We start from the raw sequence: 13026 nt of genomic DNA on the forward strand, positions 1-13026 counted from the left end.
TTCTTTCTTCCCGCACCTTTTCCAGTGTGTGAATGGTTTGTGGTTTGGCTTCTTGTCCAATTGTGGTGAGAGGATTCTGCCCTAGAGACAGTGATAAATACTTTCCCTTATAGCATTATAGCTCTGTGATTAAAGCATCTGACCTCCTTCAAATAAAGGAAGGGATTGAACGTGGTTTGTCTGACCCCTGGGTGTGCACCAGCTTGGGACCTCACGAATTTAGAAGGGCTCCAAAGGAGATCTTTCAGACATCCAGTGGTGAAGTTGGGCTTCACAGCTTTGGCCACTCATACCTGCCTGCTAGCAGCAGTCATAACGGGGAGTCCAAGCTCCCTCCGCACCATCTGTGTGAGGCCTGAGCAGAATTAAGTGGCTGAAAATGTCATCAATGGTGGCGATAATCTGAGGTAATGAGGAGGATTTAATCTCAGCTCTGTCAAAGACTGAAGTTCTTAACTCCCAAAAGGCAGGAAGGTGCCTTCCTGGCTGGGCATTCACGTTGGAGCCCGCTGGGATGAGGAGGAGGTTCACCCAGGGGCTCAGTGCATTCTGCTTTGGCTCTAGAGAGCCCTGGCCATCCTCGCCCAGCTGCTGCTTAGTGTGAGGTGGGATAGCAGGGCATGGCTCTGGCCTCAGGGCTAAGGCACTTCCTTGCCAAGAAGTGGTCATGGCCCAGCTCTCCCTAATCTGGATGGATGGTGTTGAATACTAGATGTGCTCATGTTCTCTGCCTTCCCTCCCCTCAAAAAAACACGGGTGGGAGAAATGGTAGGCAGACATTTTCTTTTCTCCTCTCTTCTCTGAAATCAGAAGGCAAATTGTCCCCGGTACTACGGTTTGGAAAAGTGTTGAGGCCATGATGGGACCAAGTATGTCCAGACAAAAGACATACTTGGGTTTCCTGGGCTTCCTGCCATCTGCCTTTCTCCCCTAATCTTGGGGATGTGAAGGAAGGAGTGTGACCACTCGTGAGCTCTCCTCTGGGAAAATGGTGCCCATTTTGAATCCAAGGGGTAAAATGCCTCTGTCTCATTTTCTGGCTCACACTGCATGCTAACTGAGGAGGAGGAGGGCAGCCGTGCCCCTGTAGAAGTTGCGCAGCGCTGCAACTGAGAGAGAACTTGCTGGGCTGGAGAGCGTGAGGGAGGTGGGCACCTGAGCCTGAGTGTTGGGGCAGTTCCTGGGGAGCTGTGTTTGTGAACCTGTGTGTGTTACCCAACAGCTGTTAATCCAACATGCTCTCCTCTGTCCCTGTGGAGAGCTCAAACCTTTTGGCTAGCCACGCTCTGCACCTCCAGGGCTTTGCTGGAGGTTCACAGCATCAAGAGGATGTGAATGTTGAAGGTGTCCCAGCCTGCACCCATACAAGACGACTCAGGAGATGGAAATTGTGACAACTCACTCTTGCTTCTTAAGCAGGTACTTAATGAAAGGTTATTATCCGTGCAGGTGCCACTGTCAGCTTCCGGATAGGAGAGGCTTCTGTGGCGTTTCCAAAGTTGGACCTGTCTGTTCATCAGGCTTGCTATGAACAGCTACCAGGTAAGACTCCTCAAAACCTAGCAGATTGTTTCACAAAGACTGGCAAACTTAAAGACTGGCTCCACCACTCTTCAAACCAGTCTTTTGAAATACCTGTAATTTCTTTCCCAGAGTAATTTCCCATCTGCTGAAGGGACACGGCTCCCTGAAGAGAGCTATAGATCCGGGCAGGCAGCAAAGTGCTTGGAAGATGGCTGCCGCCGCACTTAGGTCTTTAAAGGCCAAGATTTAAATGTTACAGTTCGCCAGCATGGGAATTAAATACACTAATACCTTCAAAGTTTTATGCTTTCAAAAAGCCAAAATGGGGTGTATGAGGGACTATGAAACAAGGCATAAAAACCTCACTTCCTTTTGTCACCCTCGGCCAGGGAGGGCGAAAGTTTTGGCATTAGATGTCTTGGTTTTGTTTAAGCTTCAGGGAGCATCATGCCTGCAGAATCATTGCTGCTGCCTCCCTTTGTAGCTGGTATTGTGAACTGAAGTCACTTCTAAATAAAACTAAAATACAGATTAATAAAATCTCTGAAAAGTGTAACGTCTAAATTCCGTTTTTAGGGAACAACAGAGTAACTCAATTAAGGTATTTTGTGTTTTTTTCTATAGTACCATACTGAACTTCAGCTTAAAATACAGAGCCCCAAGTAAATTCCTAGGCTGTCTGAACTGCAGCTCTATTCCCTTTCCTTCCTCCGACACAACTATCTCGCTAGGAAACTGTTCGTAGTCCCTAGGAAAACGAAAGGAAACTCAAAAGTTAGGTGGTATGTTTTCAGTCTTGTAGCAGTTACAGCTGTCACCTACTTTACATACAACACTATGCGGCTTATCTGGATTCCCTGGGAAATAATTTTAGGCTCCGTTTAGAAAGCAAATTGAGTTTTGGTTCGTTTATGTTTTCTCACAAGGATGTGCGTTAATAGTTTCTGTATGGCTGTATTTTTTCAAAATGCAGCGGTAGCAATTTGGTTTTGTTCTGTATTTGAAAACAAGCTTTTCCTTCAGCATAGCAGGTACCAGGTATTAGATGGAAGCCAGGTCTGCATACATTCTTGACCAAAACAAGTTTATTGTTCAGCAAACTATGAAAGTTCACAAAGGAAGTCCGCCTGTGCTGTTACAGCCGTTTACTTGAAACAAGCATTGAACCAGCTTTGAAAGAGTTACAACGGCATGGACCTTTGTTTAAATAAACTTTCACTTTCGGTATTGATTTGTTTGAATAATTATGCTTGACTCAAATCCATTTTGCTTGAAGCATGTTCATCTGTATAAAGTACAATGTTTGATGCTTTGCATTAATTCCAAAGATGTACTTCCTATGTCTGAAATTATTTTGGCATGTTCATTATTGATTTTAACCCTGTGATCTCCAACTGCAAAAAAAATATTTACCCCCAGGTAAAGACTGACACCCAAGTTTAAGCAGCATTTTTTATTGAAGCAGAAAGTACCTCAACTGAATGCAACATAAAGTTTACCTTGTATTCAAGTGCTTTGCACCATAAAGCCTAACAAGATAGTTCAGTTAGAGCTGTATTCCATATTGCATTTAAAAAAATCAGTTTGATATGAAGAGCGAAACTAAAACCAGTTATGCTGAAAAAGCTTTTTTCTTTTTGCGAGGTGGTTTCTTTATCTTACTTGGATTTGGAACAAGTTTCTTGATTTTCAAAGGCTGCAAAATGACATTTGAAAGATCCTGCTGATTGCTTTCCGTACACTTCCGCTTCTGGCCTGCGAGCTCATCCCCCTGCTCCTCTGCAAGCTGCTCTGTTTCCTGATTTTCTGAAGAATCTGTATGCACATAAGCCACAGATTCTTCAGTTCTGTACTGAAACCATGGCACTTCCAAAGCTGGTATCTTTGGAATTATTGCTTCTATTGCTTCTGTAAATTTATCAGACTGCTTTTTAAAGCCTAGCGCTAGAATGGATGTTAAGCCAAGAAGTGGTGCAACCGTTTCACTGAGACGGGGAACCTGGCCTGCTGGTGTGGCTCGACTTGCACTCAGCTGAATAAGGTGCGATGTGATCATGGCAGGTTTTGCAGACTTGCAGACCAGCAAGAGTAGCAGCTCATTTTTTTCCAATGCTTTTGTAACTTCATTCACTCCAATAGCAAGCTGTCTTCTGATACTTATGTCAGTCCATCCTGGTTTTTGTCGATGGTCTTCTGTTTCCTCTTCTTTAGGGAGTTCACTGGTGCTCGCATCACACTTTCTTTCCATTTGTTTTTTTGTCAGGGCACGTTTTTTCTTTCTTGGAGTCTCTATCTTTTTAAGTCCACTATGTTTAATCCTTTCTTCTAAGGTCTGTAGTATAAAATGCATATCTTCTCCATCTATGGTTTTCCACTGAAAAACAAAGGGGTTATCTAGACATGTTTTTACAGTGGTTTTCTTTGCTTTACGAAGCGTTGCTGTCCCTGGCTGAATTACAGACATCCTGAGGTTGTTTCGTGTTTTGCCACTCTAGCTGTGAAGGGAAGGAAAAGGGAGACATTAGTGCAAATGCTAATACTGGACTGTTTGCTGTGGACATCATTACCAGAAGATTCTCTACGGAAGGCAGAAGAGCAACATCACATCTCAAAGTGATACTGGCAACTACCACCCTCCTCACATTAAATCTCTGCGCTAACCCTTAACAAATCTTCCAACGAGGCACATGCTGTGCTGCCTTTTTTTTTTTCTTTAATAAATAAAAAAACCTAGCAGACTGGACAGTAATGAAACACCAATGACAAGAGACCCTTCTGAAGCTGAATGAAAGCAGCTGGAGGTATTACAGATTTAAAGAAACAACAACAACAAACAAAACAACAAAAAAACTGAAAGCACAACCAAAAACCAAACCCCAGAACTACAAGCTGAAGGACCTCTCAGTTTTCACTGTTGTGCAGCTGTGTTGTAGCAGTATTATGACATGAAGGGGGAAAAAAAAAAAAAAAAAAGACAATCACAACATGAAACAAGCTCCAAGTTCCTGAACTGATTTAGGATTTTTAAAACTTTAATTTTCTTTTTCACTCTTTAATCAATGTCTTGTGTTTGTCTGCATTTAGAAGTTATGATAGAAATCTGCACACTGTCAATTTGTGCTTTCAGTGAAGGAAGGCGATTCTCTACAGGCCTCCAGAAAGTTCAGAAGGGGTCTTTTGTGTCACTTGGACCATGCCTTTAGGGAGGAGAAAAATTAAATGGGAGCAGAGAAAGCGTAATTCTTCTAGCTCTTACTGATCTAGTCCAGAGTAACGGTGAAGGCAGGCCTGATTGCAGGCCCTGGTAAGTTTGGAAGTCCCCACACTCCTGCCTGGTTTACTGTAATTACCATCTCCTTGCTGAACTAGTGGTACCGTCATTATTGCACACAAGCTTTAAGAATCAGCTCAGGTTTCAAATCAGGCGAAATACGACATGACTCTCTCCTCGGTTTCCTAGTTACCCAAGTAGGCACATGAACAGCATTTATGTACATCTTGAGCAGCAGCCTTTAGATACTCACAAGATACCATTTTGCTAGTCCTATCTGTTCTCTGTGTACTGGCCGTATGCTACCTTTATTAAAAAAAAAAAAAAAAAAAAAAGGCAAATGCCATCTTCACTGAAATTCCCCCAACAGTATATGTACTGCCATAAAGCAACATCTGGATGAAGGGATTCTCCCTCGTTCAAACCCTCATCTGGAAGCCAGTAGGAGAAATGCATCAAACAGAGTTGTATCAATGCAATGCAAACTGTGAAGTTGTTACCCACTGTGAGAGTCAAAACCACAGGAGTAGTTTTCAGGGCTACAATTAAGCACTGTGCCCCTCTCGGTACTCCCAGGAGAGCCTAGGAAATGTCCCGCAGGGCCGCCCCCGCGCCGCTCCATCCAGCCCAGCTGAGCGCTGCGGGGGTGAGCACCGTGCGCCCCTCTGCTTGCCAGCGCCCAGGGTTGCATCAGGGATGCGAGACTGCAGATCTGCCAACTTGTTCCATCGGTCCTTTGGGGAGCTGCGCCCGTGCATTATCCCTTCTGCTTACCATTGCAGTGGCAACAACCAGAAAGTGGAAACAACTGAGGAATGGAAATGCCCACTAGAAAACTGATGTGTGACGGAGTTAGAAATGGAAGCTTATGACAGGTTAAGGGAAAAAAAAGGAAAAGCTCTGGGCTATCGTTTTTAAAAGCTTTTCATTGAGGGATGCTCTGATGACCTTTCACAAGGGGTAGAGAGCAAAGTCAGCAACAGACCTGTGCATGAGGACGGAGCAAAGCACGCGCGATTTCAGGTGAAAGATGGCACTCCTTTACAAAACGGGCACAGCCGCGGGACGCGAGCACGCAGAACGGGAGATACGGCAACGCGGCCAACAGCAGCCAGGCGGAGCGGGTCCTCCGCCCCGCGCCCCCGCCCCGCCCCCGCTGCCCGCGGAAGGGACAACCGCGGCCACGCGGCCCGCGCCCCCCGCCCGGCACGGAACAGGCGTTGCGGCCGCCCCCGGGCCCCAGCCCTCCCGCGCCCGGTCCGCGGCAGCCGCCTCCCCGGGACCGCCTCCCCCTCCCGGCCGCCGAGCGGCCGCAGGCCGGGCCGGGCCGGGCCCAGACCGGCGCCCCGCGGGACCGCGCCGCCCCCCCAGCCCGAGCGCCGGCGGCAGCAGGGCCTGGGCCGCCCCCGCGCCGCCGCCGCCGGCAGCGAGCCGGGCCCACCTGCGCCGCGGCCTCCGCCGGCCGCCCCGCTCCCCGCGCACACGCTCCCGGCCGCAGCACGCCGGGGCCCGGCGCAGCCCCGCTCCGCCCCTCGGCCCGCCCTGGGGCTGGCACAGCGCCGTCCCCGCCGCCGCCCTCCGGCCGCCCCCGGCTGCCACCGCCCGTCGGGGCGGGGCGGCTCCACCCGGCGTGGGGGCCGTGTGCGCGGCGGGCCGGGGGAGCAGCGCGGGGGCGGCCGGCGAGGCAGGGGGGCGGGCAGGGAGGCGGGCCCCTGGCTCGGCCGGCCGAAAGGCGCGCCCCTAGCGGCGGGCGCGGTGCAGCGCGGAGCCGCCGGCTGCGGATGCCGGTGCGAGGCGGGCCGAGCTGCCGCGGCCGCCCGGTGTCCCTCCCTGGGCCGCCGCGCAGGGAGCAGGCGCGTTGCCGTCCGGTGGAAGGCGGCGGTGCGGGCGGCCGGCGCTCGGCGGGCCTCAGCGCAGGGGCTCGGTGTGAGTGCTGCCGTGCGGGGCTTGCGGGGGTGACGGCAGCTCTGCCTTGTCCCGTGTCCCCTAATGAAACCGCGGCCAAGCCGACGGGTGCTGCCGCGGGACCTGGCAGCAGAGGCGGGGCGCTCTCCCGCAGCCGTCCGGGGCGCGGCCACCCCGCGGCGGGCGGTACCGGCGCTGCCCCCGACGGCGGCGCGGGCCCCTCGCGGAGCTGCAGGCACGAGCCGGCGGGGGTCGTTCCCAAGTTTTTTTAAATCTCCTTTCACTTCCCGAAACGGACTCGTTGTTTTAGCGTTGTCCCGGCTCAGCTTAGCCGGCACGCGGCGGGAAGCGCTCTTTGTACCTGGGCCAGTGGAAGTCAGCGGGCTTCGAAGTGCTGAGGCGCGGTGCGCTCACGGAGCCACGCATATGAATGCGTAGAGGTGTGACTATAAATAAGTTACTAATTGATAGAATAGATAAGCGGGGATGCGTTTTTTCCCCTGTGGTTACAGTTGTAGGCTAGTTTATCAATCCATTTCTTTCTAATGCTGTATTTACCACAGCACAGAAAAGCCCGGCGTTCGCCGGGTGCCTGGTGTGTGGCATCCCCAGGACGGCCGCGTTCTCCAGGGTTGCGGCCGGAGGATGCGGGGGCAGCGGGCAGCGGGGGCGGCAGCAGCAGTGAGCGCGCTCGTTGCGGCTCAGGTCACTCAAGAAACCCCTTTTCCGAGCGAACGGCTTGCAGACCTGCCGTGCCCCTGCGTGTGCGACCCAGCCCTGTCCCGCTGCAGCACCCCGCGCGGCCCGTGCTCGGTGCCCGCTCCCCGCCCTGGCGCGGTGCCGGCAGCTGCGCGGCGGTGCGTGGCCGCCGTGTCCTGCCCGGGCCCCGCCGCCGCCGCCGCCCCCGCCCCGCCCCGCAGCGCGGCCCCCAGCGGCAGAACCGCCGCGGCGCCGCCGGGGAAGGAGCGCGGCTGCTCGCGGGGCATCCTCGCAGCATCATGGCTCTCCAGGTAGGAGGGTCGGCACCTGGGGCGGCGGGCAGGGCAGGGCAGGGCAGGGATGGCTGCGGTGTCCGTCTGCGCCGTGCCGTGGCGGGGACAGCGGGGCCCCTTCAGCGCAGGGACTAGCTGCAAAACCAAGGCTGCCAGGTGGCACGGGGGATTCACCTCAGCCTGGGGCGGTTGAATGACGCATTACTTCTCGCAAGTGGAGGGCGAGAGACATGCTGCTTACTTTGAACCGTTCGTAGGTCATGTAGTTTTTTGGAGCCTTGCCTGTTCGGAGCATGGTGAATTAACTCTTTGTCATGTGTGCGGCCGAGCCTGCTAGGGCTGGGTCGCGCGCGGGGTCGGTCGGCACACACCGCAGCAGCAGTATATGCGCGGCTGGGAACCATGAAGAATTTTTAAGGGAGTCGTGCGTATTTGTTTAGGGGTGTACATCTGTGGAGCGGTACGTTTTGATGGGCTTGTGCTTTGGTAGAGAAAGTTTCAACTTTCTGCCCTCAGGCTAGAGAGGTCTTCCTTCTACCTTCTCTGACTATAGTTTTAAATAATTTTTGAGGAAACTGTCTTCATTGCTGGCTTTCAACCTCCTCTCTTTGTAGCACACTATGAATACTTCCCTTGTCTTGCTCATGCCCTGATGGATTAGGCTGTTTTTCTTCATTAGGCTTTCGATTATCCCTTTCACTTCAAGATTTGGAAGGCCTTTTATCCCGGTCTCATTATAATGTCCGTCTCAGCCCGGTTAGTGTGTGTGTGCTGCAAAGAGCGGACAACATAATGCTCTGACCTAGATGCAAGGAGCGTATTGCCAGTAGCTCAGCAATTTTCTTCTGAGCTGCAATTACGTCAAATGGCACAGAGGTTTCATTGTGGTGTTTTACGGCTAAGAGCAAGAATCCTCTTTCTTCAGTGGGTCAGAACTGCCAAATCCCAAACATAACACTGCCTTTGTTCCACTGGTGATCACTGAAATTATGGTTTGTTTTATTCTGCCTTGAATTCACGCTGGAAAATAAATTTTAATAGCCTGATGATTAAGCAGTGAGCCATAAATCACTCTTAGAAAGAGCTGGATGCAGTATGATATGGCATTCAATTTCAGTGTATAATTACACTTTCACATAAAATATCAGTGGTTGAAATATTACAATATTCTACGCGTTCTGCATTAGATATTACAGAGGTTTTCTATCCACCATCACTTTGGTTGACAGCTACCATCCATATCCATAAAACTCATTGAATCAAGCTGCAGGGGACTGAGAACAAAATTAATAAAACAATGTTTTCCTTAGGGAGGCTGTAAAAGATTTATAAGTTCTGCAAACTGGTAAAATAATTCTGCTGTAAATGAGGAATTCATTGAAGCTTTTTTCTTAGCAACAAGGGAGTATGTGATAATAAACTAATGATTTGTGCATTTGTCTTCAATGCACGTGTATATGCATATGTTTATGTCTGTATATATACGCTTTTAATTTGAGGAGTTAAAAGGGAATTTTATCGACACATGATTAGAAGGAAATTATATTTTTATAGGTTGCTCCTAAGCATGTTGTATAAGCCAGCAAATCCTAAGCAACAGTCTGTGCACAATGATTGGCTAGAGGGAGATGAAGAAGGAAATGTTTGGTATTTAAATTTTGTTTCTGCATACTTCTTGCTGTGCAAGATAAGCATTTGTGTATTTTTAAAACATTATCTTGTGATACTTGCCTAGAGATCCAAATAGAATAAAAGTATATGAAGATAAGAAGCTTATTAACTTAATGCTTTCCTTTCTTGATTTATTTTTTGAGTTATCTTTTGTCTTGTACAAGTCTAACACCACTTCTAGTTCATTCTTACTGTGGAGTTTAGATCAGAAAACAATTCAAGGCATGTGGAAAATTTCCACATTTGAAGAAGAAATTAAATTATCTGAAATACCTGTCTGTAGCCACAGCTGTTGCAACCAAGGCAGTCCAGCCACGGTTACAAAGATTCTGCAGTAGGGATTCCTTAGGGATTGGATCATACTACTGTGCACATCATGAAAACTGGGCCAGCTGACAGAAGATTTCTAAAGGTTTGTCATTTACTCATTTGACCTGAAATACAAAGATTTTCATTCTTGTATAATTACATGCATAAAATATTTCAATATTTAACTATTTCCTTTTAATATCTGCAATTTAAAGGGGTTTTATAACAACAAAAATAATTGGCTTGCACTTTGTGGCAAATACTAAAACTGTGTCTCCTGACCTACACATTGAGATATTTCACCACCAGCAACACAGCAAACCCATCCATTCATGAATATATGGTCTGAAGTTCTGATTTATAAGTACTGAATCTACATCGATATTAATGTCACTATTGCTAATTTAAAACATTAAATCAGACTGAAATTATTTTGTTTAGCTAAATTGCCAGAAATATTTGTTGTTCCGACCAGTCAGAAGGCACAATTCCCGCTCCACAGAGCTTATTACTTCAAGATAATTTCAAATGCGCATTAGGTTTTCTTATTTAAAAAAAATACAAAATCTTTCCTGTGACTAGAGAAATGAAAAAGCGGCCTAAAGAAGCTCAGTACAGACTGCTGAGGTAATGCCAGGGTCTTAGTTAACAGAGCCACAGCACTCATGCTGAAACCATTGTTGAATACATTGCTGGTTTAAGCACAAAGTTGTAGGCTGGTTTTGTACATGTTAAATATACATGTAGTAGCACATCTTGCAGGATTTACTGCGCCTCTGCAAATGCAGATCCAGCTCAAAAGCCAAAGTAATTATTGAAACCAGCACATAGCATATTTAACAGAAAAAATATACAGGCACTTAAGAGTAGTGCATTGACCTGGTGGGTCTGTGGTCAGTGTACAGAATCTAGTGCTCTCTGAAATGTCAAGGGCACGAAACAGGACTCCAAACTCTATGCTAAAGTCTGGCCTGAGACCTAGTGCAGAGAGAGAATAACGGCTATAGCCTTGGGTTGATGCGAATGTGGGATGTATGATGATTTAAGGAGTAAATTTATACTCCATTCTTGTGCTCCACTGTGTTTGAGAGTTGGGTATTGAAGGTGGTCCTGGCAGTAGCATGGCTCATCTCTGAGGTAAGTCTGTGCCAACTGTGGCTCAGCAGTCACTGAGGCAGAGAAGTGGAAATGAAGGGGAAGTGGGCAATCCCCCCCAGAGGGTATTCAAGCTCTGCCACTCAAGTCAGTGCTATGCAGTCAGGGCCAAAAGGATTCAGAGATTACTGCTGGGGTGTAAAGTCCAATGAACACCTTCCATACCTGCAGCGTGACTGTGAAAGACACATATACTATGTGCGTTGTAGAGGCTGCTTCCGTGAATATATCTGTAGATATCCTGACACTAGACAGTCTGTAATGTTTCCAAGTGTTCAGATGTAAAACTGCTGGAAAAAAGAGGTTTACTTATTTTAGCAGTGCTGACTCTACCAGCTAGATAGGTCTAGTTCCCTTACTAATAACATACAGTTTTGTTAAGCTTCTTTCATGGGAAAATACCTAGACTTACCACTAAGCCCAAGTGAGTAACTGAGAGTAATGATACTACCGTGCGTGCTATACTTAATGTTTTGAGCACACCCCTTGAGAGGAAAACTAACACTTTCTTTTCTTTCGTCAGGCTGACTTTGATGGTGCTGCAGAAGATGTAAAAAAATTAAAAACAAGACCAACTGATGAAGAACTGAAGGAACTATATGGATTCTACAAACAGGCTACTGTTGGAGATATTAATATTGGTATTCCTATTCCTGTATACTTCACATTTACTCCTATATCTTGAAGAAATCAAGCAAACTTAATGTAAATCTGCACAATAATGAAAGGTATTAATTTATTTTGGCAGAATGTCCAGGAATGCTAGATTTGAAAGGCAAAGCCAAATGGGAGGCATGGAACCTGAAAAAAGGTATTACACCAATTAAATCTACATCATGAAGTCATGTTTATAGGATGGCAAATGAGGAAAGATAATGACTCCTACTTTCCTTTGCAGGTTTGTCAAAGGAGGATGCCATGAATGCCTATATCTCTCAAGCAAAAGCAATGGTAGAAAAATATGGGATCTAGAATATGCAAAATAATTCCCACTAGTAGCTATCTCTTCAGTAGCTAAAGAACTAACTGTTGAGAAAAATGCAATACTAACTCCTTATTGTGTAGTCTGACAGCAGAATCTTTTCAAGATCAGCTGTTTGACTGTAAAGGTTATTTACATACATACTCTATTTTTAGATTGTATCTTATTCTAAATTAATTTGAACCTAATAAATCAAGCTTTCTGTAAGAATTGTGGGTGTTTGTGGCCATTAAATTATATTTAGCATTTTTACAGGAGCACAGAAACAGAAACTCTACAAGTAAAATAACGTAGCAAATAAGGTTATGGAATGAAGTGGAGGTTGTGTGCATGCAAGGTGAGAAGAGGGAAAAGATCATGGAATAGTTTCGGTTGGAAGGGATCTTAAAGGTCATCTAGTTTCAACCCCCCTGCCATGGGCAGGGACACCTTCCACTGCATCAGGTTGCTCAAAGCCCCATCCAGCCTGGCCTTGAACACTGCCAGGGATGGGGCATCCACAGCTTCTCTGGGTAACTTGTTGCAGTGTCTCGCCACCCTCACGGTAAAGAATTTCTTCCCAATATCTAATCTAAACCGACCCTCTTTTAGTTTAAGACCATCCCCCCTTGTGCTATCACTACATGCCCTTGTAAGAAGGGCTGTCTTGCAGGCCCCCTTTAGGTACCGGACGGCTGCTGTAAGATCTCCCCAGAGCCTTCTCTTCTCCAGGTTGAACAACCACAACTCTCTCAGCCTGTCCTTAAAGGAGAGGTGCTCCAGCCCTCTGATCCTCTTCACGGACCTCCTCTGGACTCACTTTAACAGCCTGCTGGTCATGCTTCTTTTGATGTGGCCCAGGATATGGTTGACTTTCTGGGCTGCAAGCGCACATCGTTGGGCTGTGTTGAGCTTCGCATCAACCAACACCCCCAAGTCCTTCTTTTCAGGGCTGCTCTCAATCCCTTCTCCACGGAGCCAGCATTTGTGCTTGGGATTGCCCTGACTCATGTGCAGGACCTTGCACTTGGCCTTGTTGAGCTTCATGAGGTTCACATGGCCCCAGCTCTCTAGCCTGTCAAGGTCCCTCTGGATGGCATCCCTTCTCTCCAGTGTGTGGACTGCACCACACGGCTTGGTGGTGTCGGCAAACTTGCTGAGGGTGCGCTCAATCCCAGTGTCCATGTTGTCGACAAAAAAGATAAAAAACTTTTCTTTCAAGAAAAGATGGAAAACTC

The 13026-nt window shown here is 47.8% G+C and overlaps 2 protein-coding genes across 3 annotated transcripts; one reads left to right on the plus strand and one right to left on the minus strand.

Annotated features, from left to right (window-relative positions):
- Positions 1 to 2152: 2152 nt before the first annotated feature.
- Positions 2153 to 6319, minus strand: RPP38 (ribonuclease P/MRP subunit p38). The gene is made up of 2 exons (XM_037383957.1): positions 6237 to 6319; positions 2153 to 4019 (listed from the first exon to the last, which is right to left on the minus strand). Exon 2 carries the CDS (start codon positions 3986 to 3988, stop codon positions 3137 to 3139), a length of 852 nt encoding a protein of 283 aa, XP_037239854.1. The 5' UTR covers positions 3989 to 4019; positions 6237 to 6319; the 3' UTR covers positions 2153 to 3136.
- A 1011-nt stretch (positions 6320 to 7330) lies between these two features.
- Positions 7331 to 12019, plus strand: ACBD7 (acyl-CoA binding domain containing 7). 2 transcript variants are annotated; one of them, XM_037386938.1, is made up of 4 exons: positions 7577 to 7710; positions 11351 to 11468; positions 11576 to 11638; positions 11726 to 12019. In XM_037386938.1, exons 1-4 carry the CDS (start codon positions 7699 to 7701, stop codon positions 11797 to 11799), a joined length of 267 nt encoding a protein of 88 aa, XP_037242835.1. In that variant the 5' UTR covers positions 7577 to 7698; the 3' UTR covers positions 11800 to 12019. The 2 variants fall into 2 exon arrangements, with proteins under 2 accessions (XP_037242836.1, XP_037242835.1); XM_037386939.1 differs by lacking the exons at positions 11576 to 11638; positions 11726 to 12019 and having other exon boundaries at positions 7331 to 7710; positions 11351 to 11466.
- The last annotated feature ends 1007 nt before the right edge of the window (positions 12020 to 13026 follow it).

Source organism: Falco rusticolus, chromosome 4 (genome assembly GCF_015220075.1).
Source record: "Falco rusticolus isolate bFalRus1 chromosome 4, bFalRus1.pri, whole genome shotgun sequence".
NCBI classification, from domain to species: Eukaryota; Metazoa; Chordata; class Aves; order Falconiformes; family Falconidae; genus Falco; species Falco rusticolus.